Source organism: Herpailurus yagouaroundi, unplaced genomic scaffold (genome assembly GCF_014898765.1).
Source record: "Herpailurus yagouaroundi ecotype Mexico unplaced genomic scaffold, PumYag 100, whole genome shotgun sequence".
Taxonomy (NCBI): Eukaryota; Metazoa; Chordata; class Mammalia; order Carnivora; family Felidae; genus Herpailurus; species Herpailurus yagouaroundi.
Window position 1 is genome coordinate 22,102,820 of NW_024412391.1, and position 23,655 is coordinate 22,126,474.

Here is a 23,655-nt window from a genome sequence, read left to right on the forward strand (position 1 = left end):
ATCAGTTGTATCTTTCAAAATCCATACCAGCAAGTGGCATGTGATTTCTTACGAACACTCGGGCTTCTCTCTCCATGTTAATTGTGACAGTAAAACAATAAAAAATCAAGATTTAATTTTAACTCATGTTGAACCATCTAGTGCAGTAAATGATGATGATGGGCTGGAGAAATATTAATCCGTGTTGGTTATTTAACACCTGCCTTATTTTGAGAAGAGCACTATCAAACGTGTCTGCTCAGGACAATGAACGTCCTCAGCTATGTTCTAGTTTATCGTAAGTTTTTCCTGGTAGTTTTCACTCTGTTGGTTTTACTGCCATTGCCAATCATCCTTCGCACCAAGGTAAGTGAACCTGGAGAATAGGCTGGTGGATTTCCTGATTTATTTAGCTGTCCTTTAATAGTTTCTGTGTAACTGCCTGGTTCAGAACTGGATGGGTGGTGCCACTCTGAGTTTGAAGTCAGGATGGTCGTACATTGTGTTTTGTCCACTTTTCCCCTTTTTAATGGTTAAAGTTGGTTGATCCTCAGTATGACTAACTAGAATAATTAAATAACATATTCAATCAGAATTGTTTTCTTTCTGGTTAACCAGATGAGACAAAGAACAAAAGAAGCACAACCCTTGAGATCTTGTCATTCTAGTTATCAATCTTCAGGGACGATCCTGGGTTAGCACAATCCCATCTCCCAAGGCCAGGCAGCTTTGGGATACTGGGGAAAGAGCTAGAAGAATAACCGGGAGCCCCAGGGTCTAGCACAGACTAATTTACTTGTCAGCTCCATGGCTCAGTGTGGGCCACTAAACCTCCTGGAAATTTAGTTTCCTTATGGAATGAGAAAACGTTGAAAGCATGATATAATTTTCCTCAGTTAATTAGAAAACTTAATAAATGATTGTACCGTGTTCCAATCATTTGAGATCTTATTTCAGTTCGGTGTACTTACAAGCATTTTTCTGTTTGCTTTTAAGTGTAGTCAAAGTCCAGAACAATAAACCCAAGACATTTTTAATCCCGTGGTAAAATGATTTGAATCAGCAAGCATTTAGTGAGCGTAATGAGCGTTACTTGGTAAGAGGACAATCACTGGAGCTAAACTCTCTGCTTTAGGTCACAGATATACCACTTACAAGCTGTGTGACTTGGGTAAATCAGTTAACTTCTCTGGGCTTCTGTTTTCTTGTATGTAAGCCTGGGAGAGTAACAGGCTTGTTGTGAAGATTAAATGCATAAGCATTCATCAGTAGTGGCTGGCACACAGTAAGTAGGGCAGCAAGAGTCTCCCTAAATGTGTTCACCCACAGCCGGTGCAGTTCCCACCACCCCATGATGGCTTTCTGATGTTCTCTAACAAATATTAATCAAGGTTTTACCAGTCTACGTTGAAGTAGAATCACGGTAATTATAATATGGTGGATCTTTCAGTCTCCCTCAAAAGCCTACCACTGATCTAGGAATCTCTGAAGGAAATTCATGTGAGCTAATGAAAAATCCTTTTTGATTCTACCAAGGTCTCCTCTGCCTGTAAAGCTGGGGAAGGGACTGGCCTCTACTGCCCCTGGCTACTTGTTGCCTCGTGCAGGGGACAGCCATCCAGCTGTAGCAGCCTCCCAGGCTGGGCCTCTCTCTCCTCACAATGATGACTCACAATTCCCTGTTGAGGAAGGGAAGGACTCCCACCCTTTTTGGTCAAACATTGAACCCTCAAAGCCTTAAAGAATTTCTAGTGAAAACAATAGGCCCTGTCCATTGCTTTGGTTTAGTTGGTTTTGTTTTTCAAATTTTGTGTGATTAATCTTTCTCTCACCCCCCTTCTGCTTCCTGTATCAGCTACTTCTGAGGACTCCTATATGAGTCTCTGGCAGTTACAGACATGGGACTCTAATGTGAATGCTGCTCTATCTGAACCCCCTTCAAAGACTTGTTACTCTGTCTAGTGTGCATGATGGCCTCCTCTTTCAAACTCCCCTGGTCCTGTGGGCCCCCCAGACCTGGCTGAATTCTACCATTCTATCATGAATACATCCTGGTTCATACCTGGACCCCTGCTATATTTTAATATTTCTGGATTAGTTTCAGCCTAAATCCTTACTTATGGCAGAGAAAATAAGAAATCAAGCTAGTCAGTACAAACTTACGCTATGACTATATATCATCTGTGCTGCTCCTTTGACATACATGTGCATGACACTTTGATTATCTTCCATAATTTTCAGAGGAAGTGAATATAAATTCGTTGAAAGGGAGAACAACTAACTAAATAAAAAGCAGAGGTTTCAATGCATGATTCATTAATCAGAAAGTATATTCTTGTTAAGAAATGCAGTCATTAATTTTTTTTTTCAAGGCACTATGACAGGAGTACATTAGGTCTGTGGAGAAACCAGGGACCTGGCATCATGTTGCATTTGATGAACTGTGTTCCTCTTTCCTTTTCCACTAATCAACTCATTTGTTAAAATTCAATCAGTGTTAATGTGAGGTTTTTTTCCTAGTACAATAGCATGATTTCATTTTTGGCTACTTCAAATGCATATTTAATCATTCAATCAACTGCTAAATAAACTCAATAGTATTTTAACTGTTGCTTACAATGAAAGCAGAACTTTTTTTTCAAACAATATGGGGCATTGGAGGGTATGAACTTAAAGTAGAGGCTATTTTGACATGGATGCAAATCACTTTATTGTAACTTTCGGATGACCAAACTGAAGAACCCTATGCTTCTAAACAGCCAGTAACAGAACAACTAAAGAATTCAAGCAAAACAAAAAATCAATTTTGCTTTCTAAAAACACAATAATTCTGCATGAATGTCAGAACAATGAATTATTGACTGATTTTTTTTTTTCATTTTCCTACTGCTTATTGAGTTGTTTCTATAGATTGGCCTTAACCCTCACCTTAATTCCATTGCAGTTTAGAAATGTACAGGGGTGGCTCAGTAGGTTAAGCAGCAAACTTCAGCTCAGGTCATGATCTCATGATTCATGGGTTCAAGCCCCACTGAGAGCTCAGAGCCCACTTTGAATCCTCTGTCTCCCTCTCTGCCCCTCCCACGCTCTTGTATGCGCAAGCGCTCTCTCTTTGTTTCAAAAATAAATAAACATTAAAAAAAAAGAAATGTGGCATTAACAATTAGAGACCCTTAGTAGTTTTGCAATACAATATTCAGAGGGAAGGAGAAGGAATTCCCTTTGCAGAACATGCCTCTGTTATAGGCATTCTGCTAGCTGCTTTATCTGAATTATCTCATTTAACCTTCATTACAAACCTATAAGACAGTCACATATGTTCTATCATTCTCATTTTCCACTTGGGGAAGCTGATGCACAAAGTATGTGACCCAACAAAGGTCACATAGATGCTATGGAAACTGGATTTAAACACAGATTCTGGCGGAACTCAGACTTCATGCTTTCCCAGTGATTATGTTTTAGTCTTTTCTGTATTTTGTATTTTTTGAAGATTTACCCTCTATTTCGAATAGTTATATAAAGTGTGGCTTGATGATCATTATCAACAACTCAGGCATTTCTCCTTGTGATAATACTTTAGAAGGTCAAAATACAGAAGGGGTGTATCTTAGCCATTTCCTCACTTGACCTCTTGCTATTCAACGTCTTCAAGTTAGAAAATTGCAACGATTCTAACTACTGCAGATAGGCATATGAGAACCAAAGTAGCAGCCTTACATGTGTGTCATTTGCTGAATGTCCCAGAGTTTCAGCTGTACAAGCTGGTCATGTCAGCTTGTCAGCATATGCTGTACCTTCCCTTCACACCTGTACCCAAATGTTCATTATGAGTCATGGCATTCGATTGGCATCTTAAGATCTTCTAGTTGGAAGAAATTTTAAGACTGTGTTTTTCAATGTTTTCATGGAAATATTTCATAGCAAAGGAGACTATGCTCATGGGCATAAGTCAAACAGAAGCTCAAATTTAATCCTTATGAATTAGGTATTATTATTAGTCCAGTTCTGCAGATAAGAAACAGAGACAGAAACAAGTAAACAGATTACCAAAATGTGGCTATATAGATGTTTCCAGTCAACATCTGTCTGACTCCAGAGCTGTGATCCAACCACAACTGAATATCTGTATTCTTACAGCTTCCACAATGGTAATAATTATACTCCTAATACATTGGGATAAATGTCACTTTACTAAAGGAATCACACTTCCTTATTGCTTTACAATGAAACATCAGTTTTTAATTATGATATAAACATAAAGTTAGTCTTAGTCCTTCTCCAGTGAGTAGCTAGTGATCAATAAAACAAGCCTGGAATATAATTCATATTTATGTAAATATTTGAATGAAATTAATAATTGCACTGAATTTTTCTCAATTTGGAAAGGAACTTTCTTAAATATTGCCTGATAAAAAGTTAAAATTGGCGTAGGCCATATGCCATAGTTTCAGTGATATCCTCTGTGCAGTTGTGTTCTTTTATTACTGTTTTTAGCATCTTGTTAATTTTTACTTTTCTCAGTACCCTCTACTATTCCTTTACTCATTTTTCCAGTTCTTGATTTTTCTTTGATTTTCTATTAATAATACAAAAAGATAAGAAGAAGGCCAGGGTTTTTTGAGGAGCAGTAAGAGGAGAAAATTGAGCAATAATGTTTTCTGTGTATAGAGTGCATTTCTTTCAGTCGTATCTCACTCGGTCTGGCTTATCCCTGGTTTATCCCTAATTAGAACCCCTTTTTGAGATAAAGAGAGGGGAAACAGCCACACAGAAACTGAGCAGCATGTCCTAGTTAATTGGTTATAAAACTGAAACCAGATTTTAATTATCTCTCATTTACTCCAGGATCTCTCTGCAAAATATTTTACACCAAGAGAGACTTGGAGAGAAAGGAGAATGGCAAAGTCAACACAGCAGAGCATTAGTGCGCAGTCACGACATGGGTTAGGGAGGGAGGGACTATGGCATTAAGGGCAGCTCTATATCTGCACTATCATGTGCTACCTGCATTCCCCTCACAATATATTCATCTGATATGTCATGAGTTTCAAAGTTATAATAGAAATTATAATAAATAGAAGAAATGATACAAATGACAGACTTATGGTGCCAAATCTAAAACAAAAACAAAACAGGAAAATATCATGCTTGTAGAGAAATGTAACCTTGTAAGTAATAAAGGATGTACCAGATGGAGGAAATTCTGACAGAGAAAACGAAAATGAAGGGGAGAGAATTTAAAATGATTACAAGTGAAAGAAGAGCAAAGGGGAAAAACTCCAAGAAAACATACTGAACTTTGAAAGGGACAAGTCAAACAGGCATTTCAATAGAAATAATTGATATTGTTCTAAATGTTGGTTTAAAGCATAGTAGGGGCTTAAGGTATGGGGGGAAATGCTGTAAACTCCAAGAAAGTAAGCACTTCAGTCACAAAAGAGCATCAACATGATGTAGGGCAAGAAAAAAAAAAAGGCAGAAGTCATGCTAATAGTAATGTGGTAGATGAACAAAACGAGGAAATCCAAATTTGATACATATTTTTTCATGAATATTTTATGAGACCTTGCTAAGCCCAATGTGTTGTGCTAAGTGAACTGTGGTATGTAAACATAAGTTTAAATTAATGTTTCTGCTTTCAAGAAGCCTGCACAGTTTTTGAAAAGTCAGTATACACTGTGGCAAACATTAACCACAAATTTAAGGTTGTATATAAATACACACCAAATGATTTAAACAAATAATTTGTGTCTAGACATGTAATTAAAAGGCAGATGGATGGCACAAAAACAGACACATAGACCAATGGAATAGAATAGAAACCCCAGAACTAGACCCACAAACGTATGGCCAACTCATCTTTGACAAAGCAGGAAAGAACATCCAATGGAAAAAAGACAGCCTCTTTAACAAATGGTGCTGGGAGAACTGGACAGCAACATGCAGAAGGTTGAAACTAGACCACTTTCTCACACCATCCACAAAAATAAACTCCAAATGGATAAAGGACCTGAATGTGAGACAGGAAACCATCAAAACCTTAGAGGAGAAAGCAGGAAAAGACCTCTCTGACCTCAGCCGTAGCAATCTCTTACTCGACACATCCCCAAAGGCAAGGGAATTAAAAGCAAAAGTGAATTACTGGGACCTTATGAAGATAAAAAGCTTCTGCACAGCAAAGGAAACCACCAACAAAACTAAAAGGCAACCAACGGAATGGGAAAAGATATTTGCAAATGACATATCGGACAAAGGGCTAGTATCCAAAATCTATAAAGAGCTCACCAAACTCCACACCCGAAAAGCAAATAACCCAGTGAAGAAATGGGCAGAAAACATGAATAGACACTTCTCTAAAGAAGACATCCGGATGGCCAACAGGCACATGAAAAGATGTTCAGCGTCGCTCCTTATCAGGGAAATACAAATCAAAACCACACTCAGATATCACCTCACGCCAGTCCGAGTGGCCAAAATGAACAAATCAGGAGACTATAGATGCTGGAGAGGATGTGGAGAAACGGGAACCCTCTTGCACTGTTGGTGGGAATGCAAATTGGTGCAGCCGCTCTGGAAAGCAGTGTGGAGGTTCCTCAGAAAATTAAAAATAGACCTACCCTATGACCCAGCAATAGCACTGCTAGGAATTTATCCAAGGGACACAGGAGTACTGATGCATAGGGGCACTTGTACCCCAATGTTCATAGCAGCACTCTCAACAATAGCCAAATTATGGAAAGAGCCTAAATGTCCATCCACTGATGAATGGATAAAGAAATTGTGGTTTATATACACTATGGAATACTACGTGGCAATGAGACAAAATGAAATATGGCCTTTTGTAGCAACGTGGATGGAACTGGAGAGTGTGATGCTAAGTGAAATAAGCCATACAGAGAAAGACAGATACCATATGGTTTCACTCTTATGTGGATCCTGAGAAACTCAACAGGAACCCATGGGGGAGGGGAAGGAAAAAAAAAAAAAAAAAAAGAGGTTAGAGTGGGAGAGAGCCAAAGCATAAGAGACTGTTGAGAACTGAGAGCAAACTGAGGGTTGATGGGGGGTGGGAGGGAGGAGAGGGTGGGTGATGGGTATTGAGGAGGGCACCTTTTGGGATGAGCACTGGGTGTTGTATGGAAACCAATTTGACAATAAATTTCATATATAAATAAAAAAAAAAAAAAGGCAGATGGATCTCTGGGGATTCATCCTCCTCCAGCCCCACCCCCACCCCCATGTCCTCAATCACACACAGTCCCGCTTGTCCACCACCTGCTGCTCCTTCTGTTTTCTTTATCTCCCAGAACCTGCTAGCCTTCACCCCATTCCCAGGTCTGAAACCTGTGTGTCATCTCAGGTGCTTCAAATCATCAGTCTATGTTGTGTCACTTTCTTTTTTTTTTTTTTTTAATAATTTTTTAAATGTTTATTTATTTTTGAGAGACAGAGAAAGACAGAGAACGAGCAGAGGAGGGGCAGAGAGAGAGGGAGACACAGAATCGGAAGCAGGCTCCAGGCTCTGAGCTGTCAGCACAGAGCCCGATGCGGGGCTGGAACTCACGGACCGCGAGATCATGACCTGAGCCAAAGTTGGACGCTTAACCGACTGAGCCACCCAGGCCCCCCTGTTGCCTCACTTCCTAAATCCCCCCTCCCGTCTGCTTCTTCATCTCCCTGCTGGCACTGCTTTCTTTAGGCTGTCCCATATCTCTTTCCCATGGACCATTTTTAGTCTTTTTCCCAATGTCTCCTACCAGAGCACTATTTTTTAAATGCCAACCAGGTCCTGTTGTATCCCTGGTCAAAGTTGTTCAGTGATTCCCTTTTGCTTACGGGGGAAACAAATATCTAAACAAAGCATGTATACACTGATGTTTAAGATTTTGCCATTGATTTGTCCTAACAACCCTCTCCCAGAACCCAAGTACCTGTCTCCCACATTCATGTTTTACATGTTAGCAGTATTTCACTATTTGCAGTCCCTAGATTACTATTGACTATTCGTGGCTATTCTTGCCTCTCTGTCTTTGCACATGCTGTACCCTTGTCCTGAAATGCTCTGTCCTCTTGCTCTGTCGTTTTTGAGGAAGCAGATCAGGCAGTGATACAAACTGGGACTCATCCTTAGTGCTCTTGATGCATCTTGGATACTTCAGCCTGTGTTATAGTACGTGTTCCACTTTGCTTTTATCATTGCCTCCTCCTGTACACTCTAAATACCTCAAAAGCATGGAGCATACTGTTTAATTTCTGTTTTCTCTGGCATCAAACATAGTGCCAGTCACACAGTAGATAGTTGATAACTATGCTGAATGAGAGTGGCGATGTCTAGTAGTAGAAGGATGTGGAGACTTAATCCAGATCTTGGAGGAAAGATAGGATGCAGGAGAAAGAAGATGATCAAAGGAAGGGACTTCAAGTAGAGTGACAAGTATGGCAAAGGGACAGAACAAGAACGCTGGAGTAAGTTTTTTTCCTTCCGTGGTACATTTTTATACCTAGTTTGGTAATGATAATCAGTATCAACGTCCGCTATAAACCTCATGGCAGCCATTAGAAATACTCAGTATTACACCCAGTTTATAGACGAACAAACAGAGACTAAAAGAGGTGAAGCAATTTGTCCAAAGTCACACAGGCTATAAAGGGAGTAAAGTCTCTCTGACTCCCAAGTCCATCAAGGATATCGCTTCTTTAATAGTATTTATATCAGATCTTTAAAAGCTTGTGCACAGTTGGCCTTACTCCATCGTTTTCTGGGTTTTCAAGTATAAAAGCATAAGTTGATATGAGGCCTCCCTCTGCCCGGATTGCAGGGTAATCATGACCCATGATGGACAAATAGTGTGAGCAAGCCTTAGACTCTGATTGTTTTACGCTGCTGAGATTTAAGGACTTTGCCACAGCATAGCCTCAGCTGCCCTGACTTATCTTGCACATTCTGAAAAACTTCCCAAGTGACTCTGTCGTGCTGCCCCTGGCCCATTTCCTCATCTGTAAAATGAACAAGACTCTTGAAAGAGTTTTAAATGTGATCTGTGGATCAGCCGCCTCAGATTCACCTGAGCTACTTTTTCAAATCACAGCCTCTGTACGTGAAGTACAAGACACTGCACGCTTAACAGACTCCTCATGATTCTGAAGCTGTCAATTCACAGACTGCATTCTGATCGCCCTCTAATGCATTCTCAGGTCGGAAAACGAGGTGGACCCTGTGGTCATTTCCAGTTCCCCCGTGTGGGTGGCGTGTGAGGACTGTATATCTCCATTGCTAATTAGTTGCAGAGGTGAAATGAAAAGTAGGAGTTAATCATTCCCCAGTAATTGGCCTAGTGGCACCACCAGTTGCCTTTCCCCGCTGTCCATTTGGGCTAAAAACAAGAAATGCTAGTTTTTTCCCTTGACTGTGTAGTTGAGCTCCTCCTTACTCTTTATCTTCCAACATGAGAATATTTCTAGTCATGGTAAGCCTTGCAATTAGTATGGATTGAGTCTTGAGAAATCACTGCGTCAGAAAAGGTAGGTGTATCACAAACCACGCAAAGCCCTTTACAGGCTCTGTGAAATAATAATAGTGTTTTTCTTGTAGCAGACAGATTTAAAATGCATGATTTTTCTCCTTTCTTAATTGCTTTGTGTCCTCTTTAGAAAATCAATTGCAGTGAGTGAGGCCTGTGATTGGTCCTGCTTTTCTCCAGCTGTGCTGAGAGATCATACCCACATACGTACTAATTCATCAGCCGAATTGCTCCCTAATACCAGTCAGAGTGTCATTAAAAAAGGAGGGCAGGGGCAAAAGAAACTATATTTTAAAGCCTAATTTTTATTCCAATTCCATCTGGAGATATAATTTAAAGGAGAACCGAGGTGATTTTTAAGTATAATCAGCCACATTTCCCAAGACAATTTGACAGTCGGAATTTGTGGAGGAAAACCGTTATCCAAATTGCCTAGTCATAGCTTCATTTGCCTTCCTACCTCTGCAGCAGGTACCCTGGCTGCACTTGGTTGAGGTGGTTAAGACAAGATACGACTGTGTTATTGTTAAATGGGGCCTGGGGAAGCATGAAAGTGTCGGCTGTGAGGAAGTAACCTATGCAGGAAAAGTTTTAGCTCCAATGCTCGTTTACTGGCAAGAGAGATGAGAGCTCCGGGAAAAATGTAGAGACATTCCCCCACTGGGGTGAGGGTTAAGATAGCCGGTGCCAGACAAGTGGGAGAGAAAACAAAAAAGAAAGCAAGGCAAAGTAAAGAAGTTCCTAATGCTGATATGTTTAGATAGCGATTGAGAGTTTTCTAGAAGGATGAAGCCCTATAAATAGAAACAACTGTAGGGAGAACACAGAAAAACTGTGAGAAGAAAACATCTATTCAAGGAATATTCCTGAGTGCTTCGTATGTTCCAGGCACTGCTTTCAGTGCAGGAATAGAGCAATAAATGAAAAATATATGCTCTCGTAGCATTTTTGCTTGGATTGAATCCCAGCTCTACCACGTACTAGCAATGTGATCACTAATCTCTAGTTGAACTTGGAATTACAATATGTACCTCAAAGAATTTGGGTGCACATTAAGTCAGTGGAACACCAAATATTGTATCTGGCACGTAGTGGACATTCGTAAGTGTTATTTTCCCATCCTTGTACTTATTCATAGGTCAGAAAAACACATTTGTCCATTTACCTGGCAGATGTCTTCACCTTTTTTTTTAAATTTTTTTTTAACGTTTATTTAGTTTTGAGACAGAGACAGACATGAATGGGGGAGGGGCAGAGAGAGAGGGAGACACAGAATTGGAAGCAGGCTCCAGGTTCTGAGTCATCAGCCCAGAGCCCGACGCGGGGCTCTAACTCACCGACCGTGAGATCCTGACCTGAGCTGAAGTCGGACACTTAACCGACTAAGCCACCCAGGCGCCCCTGTCTTCACCTTTTAAATAAGTTCTCCTGTCTATAAAGTTCATGATCCGCAGTGTAGATGAAGTTTGTACAGTTAGGATCCCTCTACATCAACCCCTTCTCCACGCTACACCCAAAGCAAACACATGCTTCCATTGACCAGAATGGGTAAGACAAACAAACGGGGGGAGTAAAGGTGAGAACTTAATGGTTCAAAATACTCCTGCATCATCCTGAGGTCAGGTTCAAAGAGCCAAACTAAGTGCCAGAGAGTAGTTTTCTTGCAGCTGTGGGGAGAGGGGGAAAAAGACAGACGACTGTCTGTGGCAGCATTCATAGGAGGCAGACATGCAGCCTCCCATCCAGCACCTGACTCAAGCTACTGGATCCAGCTAGATGATTGGATTTGCATTGTCCTGGTAGGGCAGGACCCCAGGCTGCCAAGATAAGACACTCTAGATTGGAAGCTAAGGACTTGCTGGAGGCAACTGTAAGCTTCTGGATGAGCAACAATGAATATAGAAAAAATAAACACAAAGATAAAAGAACTACCCCTCAGGGTAAATATGAAAATAAATTTCAGCATGCAAAAAGATAATGAAGAAAGACTGAAAATGAAATCAACACAGCAATGAAACACTCCAAATCTAAGGAAAACAATAGGGGAATGAAGACAAGTTTGAGAAAAATATAAGATGAAGGACTTGAGATGCAGATTGTAAAACTTGTTAAAAATCTGTAATAATTAAAAGAGTTTAACAGTTTTGCAGAAAGTGATTTTTAAAAGGTGGCTGTGATTGAGGCCAGAAATGAATGTGCCTGCACTTATAGAAATTTGGCATAAGAAATGGGTAACAACAGGAGTTGGTGGGAAAAAGACAGACCATCCAATTTAAAAAGCCAGGACATTTTGGCTACCCATTTAGGAAAAATAAGGTATCAGTTACCTATATAAGTAAATCAAGGCCCTACTCTTGAAAAGTTTTAACTTCAGAAAAAACCGTGGGAGTATATAATACAGGAAGAAATTTCTCATACAAGGTAGTAAAAATTTTTAAAAATAAGAACATTTTAAAATAACTGCATTAAAATTAAAAACTTGTCAACCAAAAATACAATAGAGCAAATTGCATAGGCGAGCCAGACATTAAGAAAAATATTTGAAAATATTTAACTTCTAAATAAATATTAAGAATCTAAAAGGTAACTCCACAGATTCATGAAAAAAAGAAGCAACGAAGCAACAGAAGAATAAGAGGTTATAAATAAGGTAATTTGCAGGAGAGAAACAATTATGTTCAATTACCATGAAAAAAATACTTCAATGGTATTCAAGCAAATGCAAATTAAATTAAGAGGAGCTTTTCATACCATCAGATTGTCAAATAAATCAATTAGCCCAATATACCGATGGTTGGTGAAATGGAACTCTCTCACATTGTTGGTACTGATATAAACAGATACAACTATCTTAGATATCACTTGAGCAATACTCACTACAGTTAGAATCCACGCCTTCCATCTAGAAATGTCACTACTAGTTTTAGATATATACTAGAGCTTTGAAAATCTCTTTCCTGTTATCCACATGGAGGCAGGGTACAAAGATGTTGGGGAAAGAACCCTAAACCTTCAGTAGAAATATGGACAGATGAATTGTAATAAATGCATAAAAAGAAATGCCATATCCATTTAAAATGAATTAATAATAGGTCTACATGTATCAATATGAACACATTTGAAATACATGAGTAAGATGGGAAATTAGGGTAAAAAGGCATTTTTTGCATGAGTAAAAAAACAAGTTAAAAAATGATACAGACAGTAAGCCTTGTTTAATTTTAAAACCATGTGGTGTTTATTGTCTATAATTTATTAATGTCTACATGTAGTAAAATCACAAAAACATGGGTAGAAAGGGTACAAACCACATTTTAGACAGTGGTTGACTTTAAGGATTGACCAAGAAGAAAGAAATGGAGTAGTTTATATGTCCCGAACTATACGTGGAATGTTTTATTTACTTAAAAAATTCAAGCAAATGTAGCAAGTTGTCAACATTTTTAAAATATGATGAAGTGTACAAGTGTTATATTATTTTTTCATATGTTCTCAATATTTTATTTAATAATTGGAATACTACTCGACAATGAAAAAGAATGAAATCTTGCCATTTGCAACAACGTGATGGATCTAGAGGGTATTATGCTAAGTGAAATAAGTCAGTCAGAGAAAGATATCATATGATTTCACTCAGGTGGAATTTGAGAAACTCAATAGATGAACATAGGGGAAGGGAAGGATAAATAAGATAAAAACAGAGAGGGAAGTTGGGGTGCCTGGGTGACTCAGTTGATTAAGCGTCCGACTCTTGGTTTCAGCTCAGATCATGATCTCACAGCTTCGTGGGTTCGAGCCCTACATCGGATTCTGTGCTGGCAGTGTGGAGCCTGCTTGAAATTCTCTCTTTCCTTCTGTCTCTGCCCCTCACCCACTTGTGCTGCCTCTGTCTCTCAACATAAACAAATAAACTAAAAACAAAACAAAACAAAACAAAACAGAGAGGGAGACAAACCATAAGAGACGGTTAAATACAGAGAACAGGAGCACCTGGGTGGCTTAGTCGGTTAAGCTCTGACTTCAGCTCAGGTCATGATCTAACAGTTCATGAGTTCAAGCCCCACATCGGGCTCTGTGCTGACAGCTCAGATCCTGGAGCCTCCTTCACATTCTGTCTCCCTCGCTCTCTCCGCCCCTGCCCTGCTCACGCTGTCTCTGTCTCCCTGTCTCTCTTTCTCTCTCAAAAATAAATAAGCATGAAAAAAATTAAATACAGAGAACAAGCTGAGGGCTGCTAGAGGGGAGGTGGGGGGGGATGGGCTAAATGGGTGATGGGCATTAAGGAGGGCACTTGCTGGGATGAGCGCTGGGTGTCATATGTAAGAGATGAATCACTGGGTTCTACTCCTGAAGCCAAGACTACACTGTATCTTTTTTAACTTGAATTTAAATTAAAAAAATAGAAAAAAAAATTAAAGATACATTGCTAGAAAGATTCTAATACTTTTTTTAATGTCAGAAAACAGGAATCTCCTGTTCATATTGGTAATTAGTCTGCACTTAATAGCTTCATCTCTCTCTGGTATTTGAGAGAATCTTCATGCAACAGAAAAAGTGGCGATGGCCCTAAATGAGCCATGGAGGTACAGCGGACACACACAGAGTGGGAGACCGTGGTTAAGTGACATTAAACCTCATACTGCATAACAGAATTTACAACACCTGTATTCTGCACAACTGCCTTTTGTCTGGCTGGATGTGGTTTGTTTGCTGAATTTGCCCATCTAATTTTTGGAAATCGTAGAGAGCAGATAAATTTTTGAACAGAATTTTTTTTCTTTTATTTTGAGGTATTTTTATTTGGAAAAGCTGTCTCAACTCCCCCACCCTCGTTTCATGTAGCATCTTGAGAATGAATCATGATTTTAAATATCCTTTTTGTAAGATCAGTCTTAGAATTTGGAATCTTTTTTTTTTTTCTTACTCTATTTTCCTTCACAGTAAACACAGAAGAAGTGGACATGATTGTGTTGCTCTGACTCAGTTCAAGAACTCATACTAAAGTGCTTTCCTATTTCTAGAACAAAATTTTATTTAAATTATTACTTTTTTTTAAATTAAATTATTTAAATTATAGTTGCAGAGTTCATTTGAATAAGATATCAGTGATTTCTACTAGACTTGAGAGGCATTGGAAGAGAGGGGAAAACAATTCGCCCACAATCTAACTGAGCGGACATCGGTCTCCTTTCACTGTGGCTTTATCATTATTTGCCTGTGGTGGCCGTAGCGGTGGTTGTGATGTGTGGTGGTGGTAATGGTGGGGCAGCTCTATTTTAGGGATGGGGGGCTTGCCAAGAAGGTGGAAAAAGAGATGGAAGAGAAAAACTAAAGCGATCACCAGGAGATAAATATGGGAGAGCTAGACACGATGGGCCAGTCTAGAGCTTTCTACCGACAAAATGAAGGAGTTTTTCCTCTACCTCAGAACTGGTTCTGTGAACCAGATATCCAGGATACCCCTTCAGTGGCAGCACAGACAACTTACGCGTTGTCTGTTTTTTTTTCCTTCATTAGAAGAACCTAGTCACCAAAAATTCCTTACCCTAATATTAGTGTTTTTTAAATAGATACAAATAACAGAAAACAATGAAATGTTTTTGTCCCTCTTTTGTTACTTCTTAACAAGAATATTCACAGATATTTGACTTTTAAAAATAATTCGACATATTTTAATATTAGGTTCTTTAAAAAAATGCTTAACATTGTGTCTGTATTAACCTTCTGTTGTTAAATGCCTGAAGAGTATTGATGGGAAAGAACACTTTCCTTCCCATGACTCCAAGCCTGACCAAGGAAGATCACATAATAGAAAACAGGAACTGGAGGGAGATATCAATAGGATGTGACTATAATTTATCAGCCAAAAGAGGGACACTTTTGAGAATGAAAAGGGTTGCTAATCAGAAAAATACCTGTATGTCAGGTGTAACCCAGCACTATCCCAAGAAAACTGAGATTGCCATCTTGCCCACCCAGAGAGAAAATTCTCTATTCCTCTTTTTCTAGACTTTAAGTTTTCCTCAAGATATGAAAAATGGGGCACTTGCCACAAATTCTGGGAAGGCAGCTGTTAGGGACAATGCAGATATGGTGCCTTAGCCAGCTGCAATTAAAATCTCCTGGGACTCAAATGCAAAAGTATGAAATGTGTTTGAGTGTTTGGGGGAAGCTCCATAGACAAGACATAAATTTGAACCTTACATTGAAGGATGGACAACTTTTCAAAATATGTTCTAAATCTAGGGATTAAATTTGAGCAGTTTATTTTTACCTGGGAGCAGTGTCTGGAAACCTGTATCTGGTTTCCAAATTGGAGGCCAGAGTTAAAGAGAAAAGGGAAAAAGGAAGTAACCCACTGCCTCTCAAACTTTAACTTGTATACGAATCACCCAGGGAACCTGAAAATACTGATTCTGATTCAGTGTGTCTGGGGAAGGGCCTGATTTCGGCATTTCTCACAAGCTCTAGGCTCATGCTGATGCTACTGGTCCATGGGCCACACAGAAATTCAAACAAACAGTTCAAATGTTGGTTCTGAAATGGCAAAGAAAGATGTACTTGCAAGGCAGAGTATGTAGGTAGCATTTTTACTACCAGAGATTTTATTCAAATGCCAACAAAGGCCAAGCAGATAAGAGAATAAAGTGAAATGGTACAGAGGTGCTGTGCAGAACTGAAAAGCACAAGTCTGTCTTGAAGGATAAGCTCTGCTTGAGTCTGGAGAATTGTTGACATGGAAGAATATTATCCTAATATTACCAAATTCATTAGTTTTTTTTTTTTTCAAGGAAATCCAGGAATTCAGATTTTATTTTTAATATGAAATTTGGTTTGTAAATCATGATTCAAATTAAACACTCACATGTGCACGCATGCGCACACACACACACACACACACACACACCATAGTGAGTCAAATAAATCATATTTTGTTAGGGTCATCAGCTTCCAACTGCTTCATCCAAATTGAACTGGATGAACTTCATCCAGTCAAACTGGATCAAATGGTCCAAGGGTCTAGAGTATGGTTACAGGCAGGTAGAAGCTTCCACTTAAGGGCATCTGGGGGCTTACTGGTATGACTGCGTGGCTGAACATTATGTATTAAAGTTCAGAAAAAGGCTGCATAATGAGGAGCAGGGATAAGAACCCAAGTATCAGGAAGGTGCATAAATAAACTCCTTAGAAACAGAGAGCTGAGGGGCACCTGGGTAGCTCATTTGGTTAAGCTAAGCATCTGACTTTGGCTCAGGTCATGATCGTGTGTTTGTGAGTTGGAGCCCCGCTTCGGGCTCTGTGCTGACAGCTCAGAGCCTGGAGCCTGCTTTGGATACTGTATCTCCTTCTCTTTCTCTGCCACTCCGCTACTTGTGTGCCCTCTCCTCTCTGTCTCTGTCTCTCTCTGTCTCTCTCTGTCTCTCTCTCTCAGAAATAATAAATGAATAAACTTAAAAAAACACGTTTAAAGAAATAGCTGATGTCAGAAAGTATTTGGGGTAAGTCTTATTATAATTAGAGTTCAAGTGGCCTCGGATGCAAGATGAGGATTTTGGATTATTTTCAATAAACAACTGAAAATCACTGACTTGATTTTAAGTCCGGGCTGGGCCAGTTAAAATATGAAAGTTATTAGGGAAGCTAATAATTTGATACTTGAAATTTTGCTTTTTATCGTGTTTTAAAAAGTCGGCCACTGAGCAGAGTATGAAGTTTAGCTGAAGTAGACCCATATGGAGATGAAACGGGGGTTATGTTAGCTAGCGCCATCTTTTCCGTTTATTTTTGTTTTAGCAGTCCGTTATAGATTGGTTTCAGGGTGGCTAGTCCCTTAATCTGGCTTTATACAAGGGAATGACAAAATCAAAGTGGAAGATGATCTGGTCAGGAAGAACAGTCTTGCCTGCAGTGGAGGAAGTGGGGTGGAGGTTGATGGGCAGATCTGAGAGAAAAATGACAGGGGATGGATAGGTGATCTGGCTGTGGCTGAAGAGCAAGACAATAAAAGGGTTCGTTTTTCTTTGAAATCTGGGTTCTTGCAAATATGGTAGAAAACAAAGTCGTAAGGAGAAACTTTGGAGGAACATCATGTGTTCTCAACAAGAGAAAACACAGGCCTGGTCGTTCGCACTCACTGGCATTTTAAATTAAGCTAGTATTCACAAAGTCTCTTCAGAGCAAATCAGAAGTTTCAGTCAAGGCTCAGGTTTGTCTCGTTGTTTTGTTGTCAAGATTATAGAGGCAGACTTTCTATAAACCTGTCAACATCCAAACACCTTTATTCTTTCTCCTTTAAAAAGATAACACAATGAAGACATAACATAATCTAGTTTATTATGGATTTCTTAGACCCCCGGCTGAAAGTGCAGGGATGCCAGATGACTAAACACCAGGCTCAGAGGATTCAGCCTGACATGGGTGAATCAGAGGGCAGCAGAGCTAGGAATTTTGTTGCCCTGGGAAAATCATAAGTAAAACACCTCATTAAACTCAGACAGTTTTTGTAAACTTTTCAAATGCAACTCAGGATTTGCAGAGATTAAGCACTGTGGGAGCCAAACAAAGCCATATGATAGATGCTAACTTTTGTTGACCACTTAGTACTCTCCAGGTGATTTCATTTCAAAATTATTTATATAAGCCAAATATAATAATATACTTTAACCATTTTTTTATTGACATTACTTGATATCCAACATTAGATTCGTTTCAGGTATAGAACACAGTGATTCCACATTTGTATACACTGTGAAATGATCACCACGGTAAATCTAGTTACCATCTGTCACCATACAAATTTACATTTTTTTCTTTTTTCTTTCTTATGATAGGAACTTTTAAGATTTACTTTCTTTGCATCTTGCAAATTGGAGATACAATGTCATTGACTGTAGTCACCATGCTCTATGCATTATGTCCTCATGACTTTTTATTTTATAACTGGAATTTTGTACCTTTTGATCCGCTTCAACCCATTTTGTCTGCCTTCCCAACCCCTCCCCTCTAGCAACCACCTATCTGTTCTCTGTATCTGTAAGTTTGGCTTGGTTTGATTTTGTGTGATCATTTCTTTATTAGATGCCACATATAAGTGAGATCATGCGGTATTTGTCTTTCTTTGTGTGACTTATTTCACTTAGCACAATACCCTGGAGGGCCTTCTATGTTGCCACAAATGGCAAGATTCCATTCTTTTTTATGGCTCAGAGGTATTCATACATAAACCATATTTTTATCCATTCATCCATCAATGGGCACATAGGTACTTTCCATACCTTGGCTATTGTAAATAATGCTGCAGTGAACATAAGAGTACATATCTCTTTTTGAATTAGTGTTTTCATACTCTTCAGGTAAATACCCAGTAATGGAATTACTGGATCATCATATGGTAGTTCTATTTTTAATTTTTTGAAGGACCCCCACACTGTTTTCCAGTGGGGCTGGAAATTGACTGCACCAATTTACATTGCTACTAACAGTGCACAAGTGTTCCTCTTTCCTCCACATCCTTGCCAGCACTTACTATCTCTTCTCCTTTTCCTAATAGCCATTCTGACAGGTGTGAGGTGATCTCAGTATGGTTTTGATTTGCATATCCCTGAAGATTAGTGATGCTGAGCACCTTTCATATGCCTGTTGGCCATCTGTGTGTCTTTAGAAAAACGTCTATTCAGATCCTCTGCCTATTTTTAATTGTTTTTTGTTGTTGTTACTGAGTTTATGAATTCTTTATATATTTTGGATATTGGCTCCTTACCAGGTGTATAAATTACAAATATCTTCTTTCATTCATTAGGTTAACTTTTATTCTGTTGATAGTCTCCTTCTCTATGCAGAAGCTTTATAGTTTGTTGTAGTCACATTTGTTAATTTTTGCTTTTGTTGCTGTTGCCTTTTGAGTCAGATCAAAAAAAAAAAAAAAAAGGTATCACCAAGACCATTGTCAGGGAGCTTACTGCCTATGTTTTCTTCTGGTAATTTTGTGATTTCTGTTCTTACATTCAAGTCTTTAATCCATTTTGAGTTATTTTTGTGTGGTCTAGTTTCATTCTTTTGCATGTGGCTGTTTTCCAAATAGTTTTCCAATAGTTTTCCAAATACTATTATTTGAAGACACTGTCCTTTCTCCATTGTATACTCTTGGTTTCTTTGTCATAAATTAATTGGTCATATATATGTGGGTTTATTTATGAACTCTCTATACTGTCCTATTGATCTATGAGTCTGTTTTTATGCCAATACCATACTGTTTTGATTATTATAGCTTTGTAATATCATTTGAAATCAGGGAGCATGATGCCTCTAGCTTTGTCCTTTTTTCTCAAGATTGCTTGGCTGTTCATATTTTTGTGTTCCATACAAATTTTAGGATTGTTTGTTCAAATTCTGTGAAAAATTTCATTGAAATTTTGACAGGAATTTCATTGAATCTTTTGAGTGCTGTGGGTAATATGGACATTTTAACAGCATTAATTCTTTAAACTCGTGAGCACAGAATATTTTTCCATTTATTTGTGTCTTCAATTTCTTTCATCAGTGTCATAGTTTTTAACATACAGATCTTTCACCTCCTGGTTAAATGTATTCCCAGGTATTTTATTCTTTTTGATATAGTTGTAAATGGGATGGTTTTCTTAATTTATTTTCTTATAGTGCATTGTTACTATATAAAAACAAAAAAAATTATAGTTGTTTTGTGTCCTGCAATTTTAATTAATTTATTAGCCTCAGTAGTGTTTTTGGTGGAGTCTTTAAGATTTTCTCTATATAATATTATGTCATGTGCAAATAGTGCCAGTTTTGCTTCTTCCTTCCAATTTGGATTCCTTTTATTTGCTTTTCTTGCCTAATTGTTGTGGCTGGAACTTCCAGTACTATGCTGCGTAGAAGTAGTGAGAGTGGACATCTGTGTCTTGTTCCTGATCTTAGAGGAAAGGCTTTCAGCGTTTTACTATTGAGTATATGATAGCTGTGGGCTTGTCATATATGGCTTTTATTATACTGAGTTTTATTCCATCTATACCCACCTTGTCGAGTTTTTATCATAAAAGGATGTTAAATTTTGTCAGGTGCTTTTTCTGTATCTATTGAGATGATCATATAAATTTTATCATTCAATATATCAATGTAGTATATCACCTTGATAGATTTGTGGATATTGAACCATCCTTGAATCCCTGGAATAATTCTCACTTGATTTTGATGCATGATCCTTTTAATGTACCACTGAATTCAGTTAGCTAATATTTTGTTGAGGATTTGGCATCTATGTTCATTAGGGAGATTGACCTGTAATTTTTTTTCTTATGTGTCCTTTTCTGGTTTTGGTATCAAGGTGATATTGGTCTCATAAAATGAGTTTGGGAGCATTTCCTCCTCTCCAGTTTTTGGACAAGCTCTAGAATGAGAAGTGTTAGATCTTTTAACGTTTGGTAGAATTCACTGGTGAAGCTCTTCAGTCTTGGACTTTTCTTTGTTGGGAGTTTTTGATTACTGACTCAATCTCCTTACTAGTAATTGGTCTTTTCAGATTTTCTATTTCTTCATGATTCCGTCTTAGAAGATTGTATAGTTCTAGGAATTTATCCATTTCTTCTAGTTTGTCCAGTTTATTGGTATATAATTTTTCATAGTAGTCTTTTATGATTATTTGTAATTCTTTGATGTCAGGTATAACTTATCTGATATTCTAACTTTATTTATTTGAGCCCTCTCTCTTTTTTTCTTTCGTAGGTCTAGCTAAAAGTTTTTGAGTTTTGTTTTCTTTTCAAAGAACCAGATCTTAGTTCCATTGATCTTTTCTCTTGTCTTTTTAGTGTCTATTTTATTTATTTCCACTCTGAAATGGAAATAATTTCCATAAAATTAATTTGGAATTAATTTGAAAAATAATTATTTTTTTCCTTCTACAAATGTTGGGCTTTATTGTTATTTTCCTGGTTCCTTTAGGTATAAAGTTAGACTATTTGTATTTCTTCTTGTTTCTTTAGGTGGTAGCATGCCAACGACTATCTCTCTGATTGTTGTAGACTCGTAGTGCCCAGAAATGCTGTCCTCCCTGGCCAGCAGAGCCAGGCACTCGAGGGGCATATTCCGTGGTGGGTACACTTTCCTGCTAGCTTTGGCAGGGCTGTGAGTGTAGGACACTCAGCCTCCCAGCTCTGGCAGGGCGGAGGGGGCCGTAGGGGTGGACACCACAAGGCAAGGGAAGAATGCAAAAATAGCACCAACCAGCACCTCTTTCCCTGGACAGAATCCTAACAGGCTCTGCCCCTCTGGGAGACACTTTTAAGATTAGCAAACGACTCTCCTTCGTGTATGGTCTCAGCACTTTTCAAACTGCTGATTTTGTGCTGAGTTCCAGGGTGGGTGAATTTGTACATGAACCCTTGAAGAGTAGAATCTCCATTCCCTACAGCCTCATGGTTCACCTGAACCTAAGCCCCACTGGTTTTCAAAGCCAGAGATTTGGGGGCCTCCTCTCTCTGGTACAGATCCCAAGAGTTGAGGTGTCCAATCTGGGGCACAAACCCCTCACTCCTCAGGGAGTAACTTCATATTTGTGAGATATCTCCTAATGGTGGGTCACCATACCATACACAGGGTTTTTGGTGAGACCACATCTCTGCCTCTCTTACCTGTCCAGATGTGGCTTTTTTATCCTTTGTTGTGAAGGAAACTATTAAGGTAGTTCCTAAGTTTATTTTTCTGAACAAATTATCTCATGTGTAGCTATAGATTTGTTGTGTCTATGGGAGTAGGCAAGTTCAGTTCTGCCATCTTGAGCCCCAACTCTACCATTTTTTAACAACATCCTAAAACATAAACACACAATTTTATACCTAGCAAAGCAACAGATTCTGTTAAGAATCTCATTTCTGTTGAGTCTCTCTTTGTTTCCCCAGGAACCCAGCTGTCTTTCTAAAAAGCAAAGCAGGAGGCTCTTAAACTCCAGGTCCATGTTACTTAGGAGCTCATTTAGTCCCATCCATCTCATGTAGCTTGGCACTGCCCTTCTTTATCTGAAGCAAAATACAGCAAAAAGTTTTTTCTAGGTTGATTTACGCCCTTTAGTAGGAGAGGAAGGCAGGTGTACATGTGCCACCAACAGGCACCAGGGAATATATTTAAAAGTCATATATGTCTTGCCCCAGGGGAAAGGCAGTAACTTGGCTATTTACACACTCCAGAAGAACCGGGAGGGCATTTTATAGGCAAATAAAAGTGAACACAAGCATTCATACACACCGATATGAGCACAGAAAATTGACTATATGCTGTTATCTGTTTCGAAGGAAGGTGAATGAAAATTAAAAACTGAGGACTTTTTTGTCTTCGTTTTTTCATTTTATTAAATTTTGGCTCTTAGAATCCCTGAGAAATAATTATTTGCTGCCCAACTTAAAGGTTCAGAAACCTCCAGAGTTTCCTCTTACTTTCTCGGTGACACAGCTCCATTCAGCAAATGTGGATGTGATTTGATTAATGATTTCCCAGCCTCATTATTTCACCTTGCATTTTTCTTTTGTTCTTTCCAGGAAGCAGAATGTGCCTACACACTCTTTGTCATTGCCACATTTTGGCTTACAGAAGCTTTGCCTCTGTCAGTAACAGCTTTGCTGCCTGGTTTAATGTTTCCATTGTTTGGGATCATGCCTTCTAAGAACGTAAGTCCTCTTGCAAATGTATGTGATAATTAGATTCCTTATTTTGTGTTGATACTCCCATTGAGAAAGTTGTATTGAAAGGGAGCAATAATCCTATGGATAAAGCTTCCACATTAGTCCTGCAAGTTTCCAGTTGTTTCTCCCTAGAATTCTGCATGTATGTCTGCATTCAGGTGGACAGAAACAAAACACAGGCTGTAGCCTCTTGAGTCATATGTGTCAGTAGGAGAAATGCGTGTCCAGCCTTCCTGGGCTGACATCTATGGCTGGTGTCTCTCTCCCAACAAAAGGGCCAACCTTTTCACATCCTGCATAAGCTTTTTCTTTTCAACAGAATTTGGTCTCACACAGTGTTAGAAAAGCAATTTTTGTTTTTAATGAAGAAAAAGCTACCCTGTTTTCTTTTCCAGAAACCTGCCATTTCAAAAGATAAAGCCAAATTAACTTTCATGTGTATTTCTATTTTGTTCTTGCTGAGAGGA

The 23,655-nt window shown here is 38.8% G+C and overlaps 1 protein-coding gene across 4 annotated transcripts in view; it reads left to right on the top strand.

Moving 5' to 3' along the window:
- The first annotated feature begins 225 nt into the window (after positions 1-225).
- The window catches only part of SLC13A1 (solute carrier family 13 member 1), a 148,253-nt gene continuing 124,823 nt past the window's right edge, over positions 226-23,655 (top strand). For all 4 annotated transcript variants that reach the window (XM_040472095.1, XM_040472094.1, XM_040472096.1 and 1 more), the window contains exons 1-2: positions 226-345; positions 23,045-23,173. In XM_040472095.1, the coding sequence (XP_040328029.1) occupies positions 247-345; positions 23,045-23,173 (228 nt within the window). In that variant the 5' untranslated portion in view covers positions 226-246. The remainder of the gene's footprint in view (positions 346-23,044; positions 23,174-23,655) is intronic.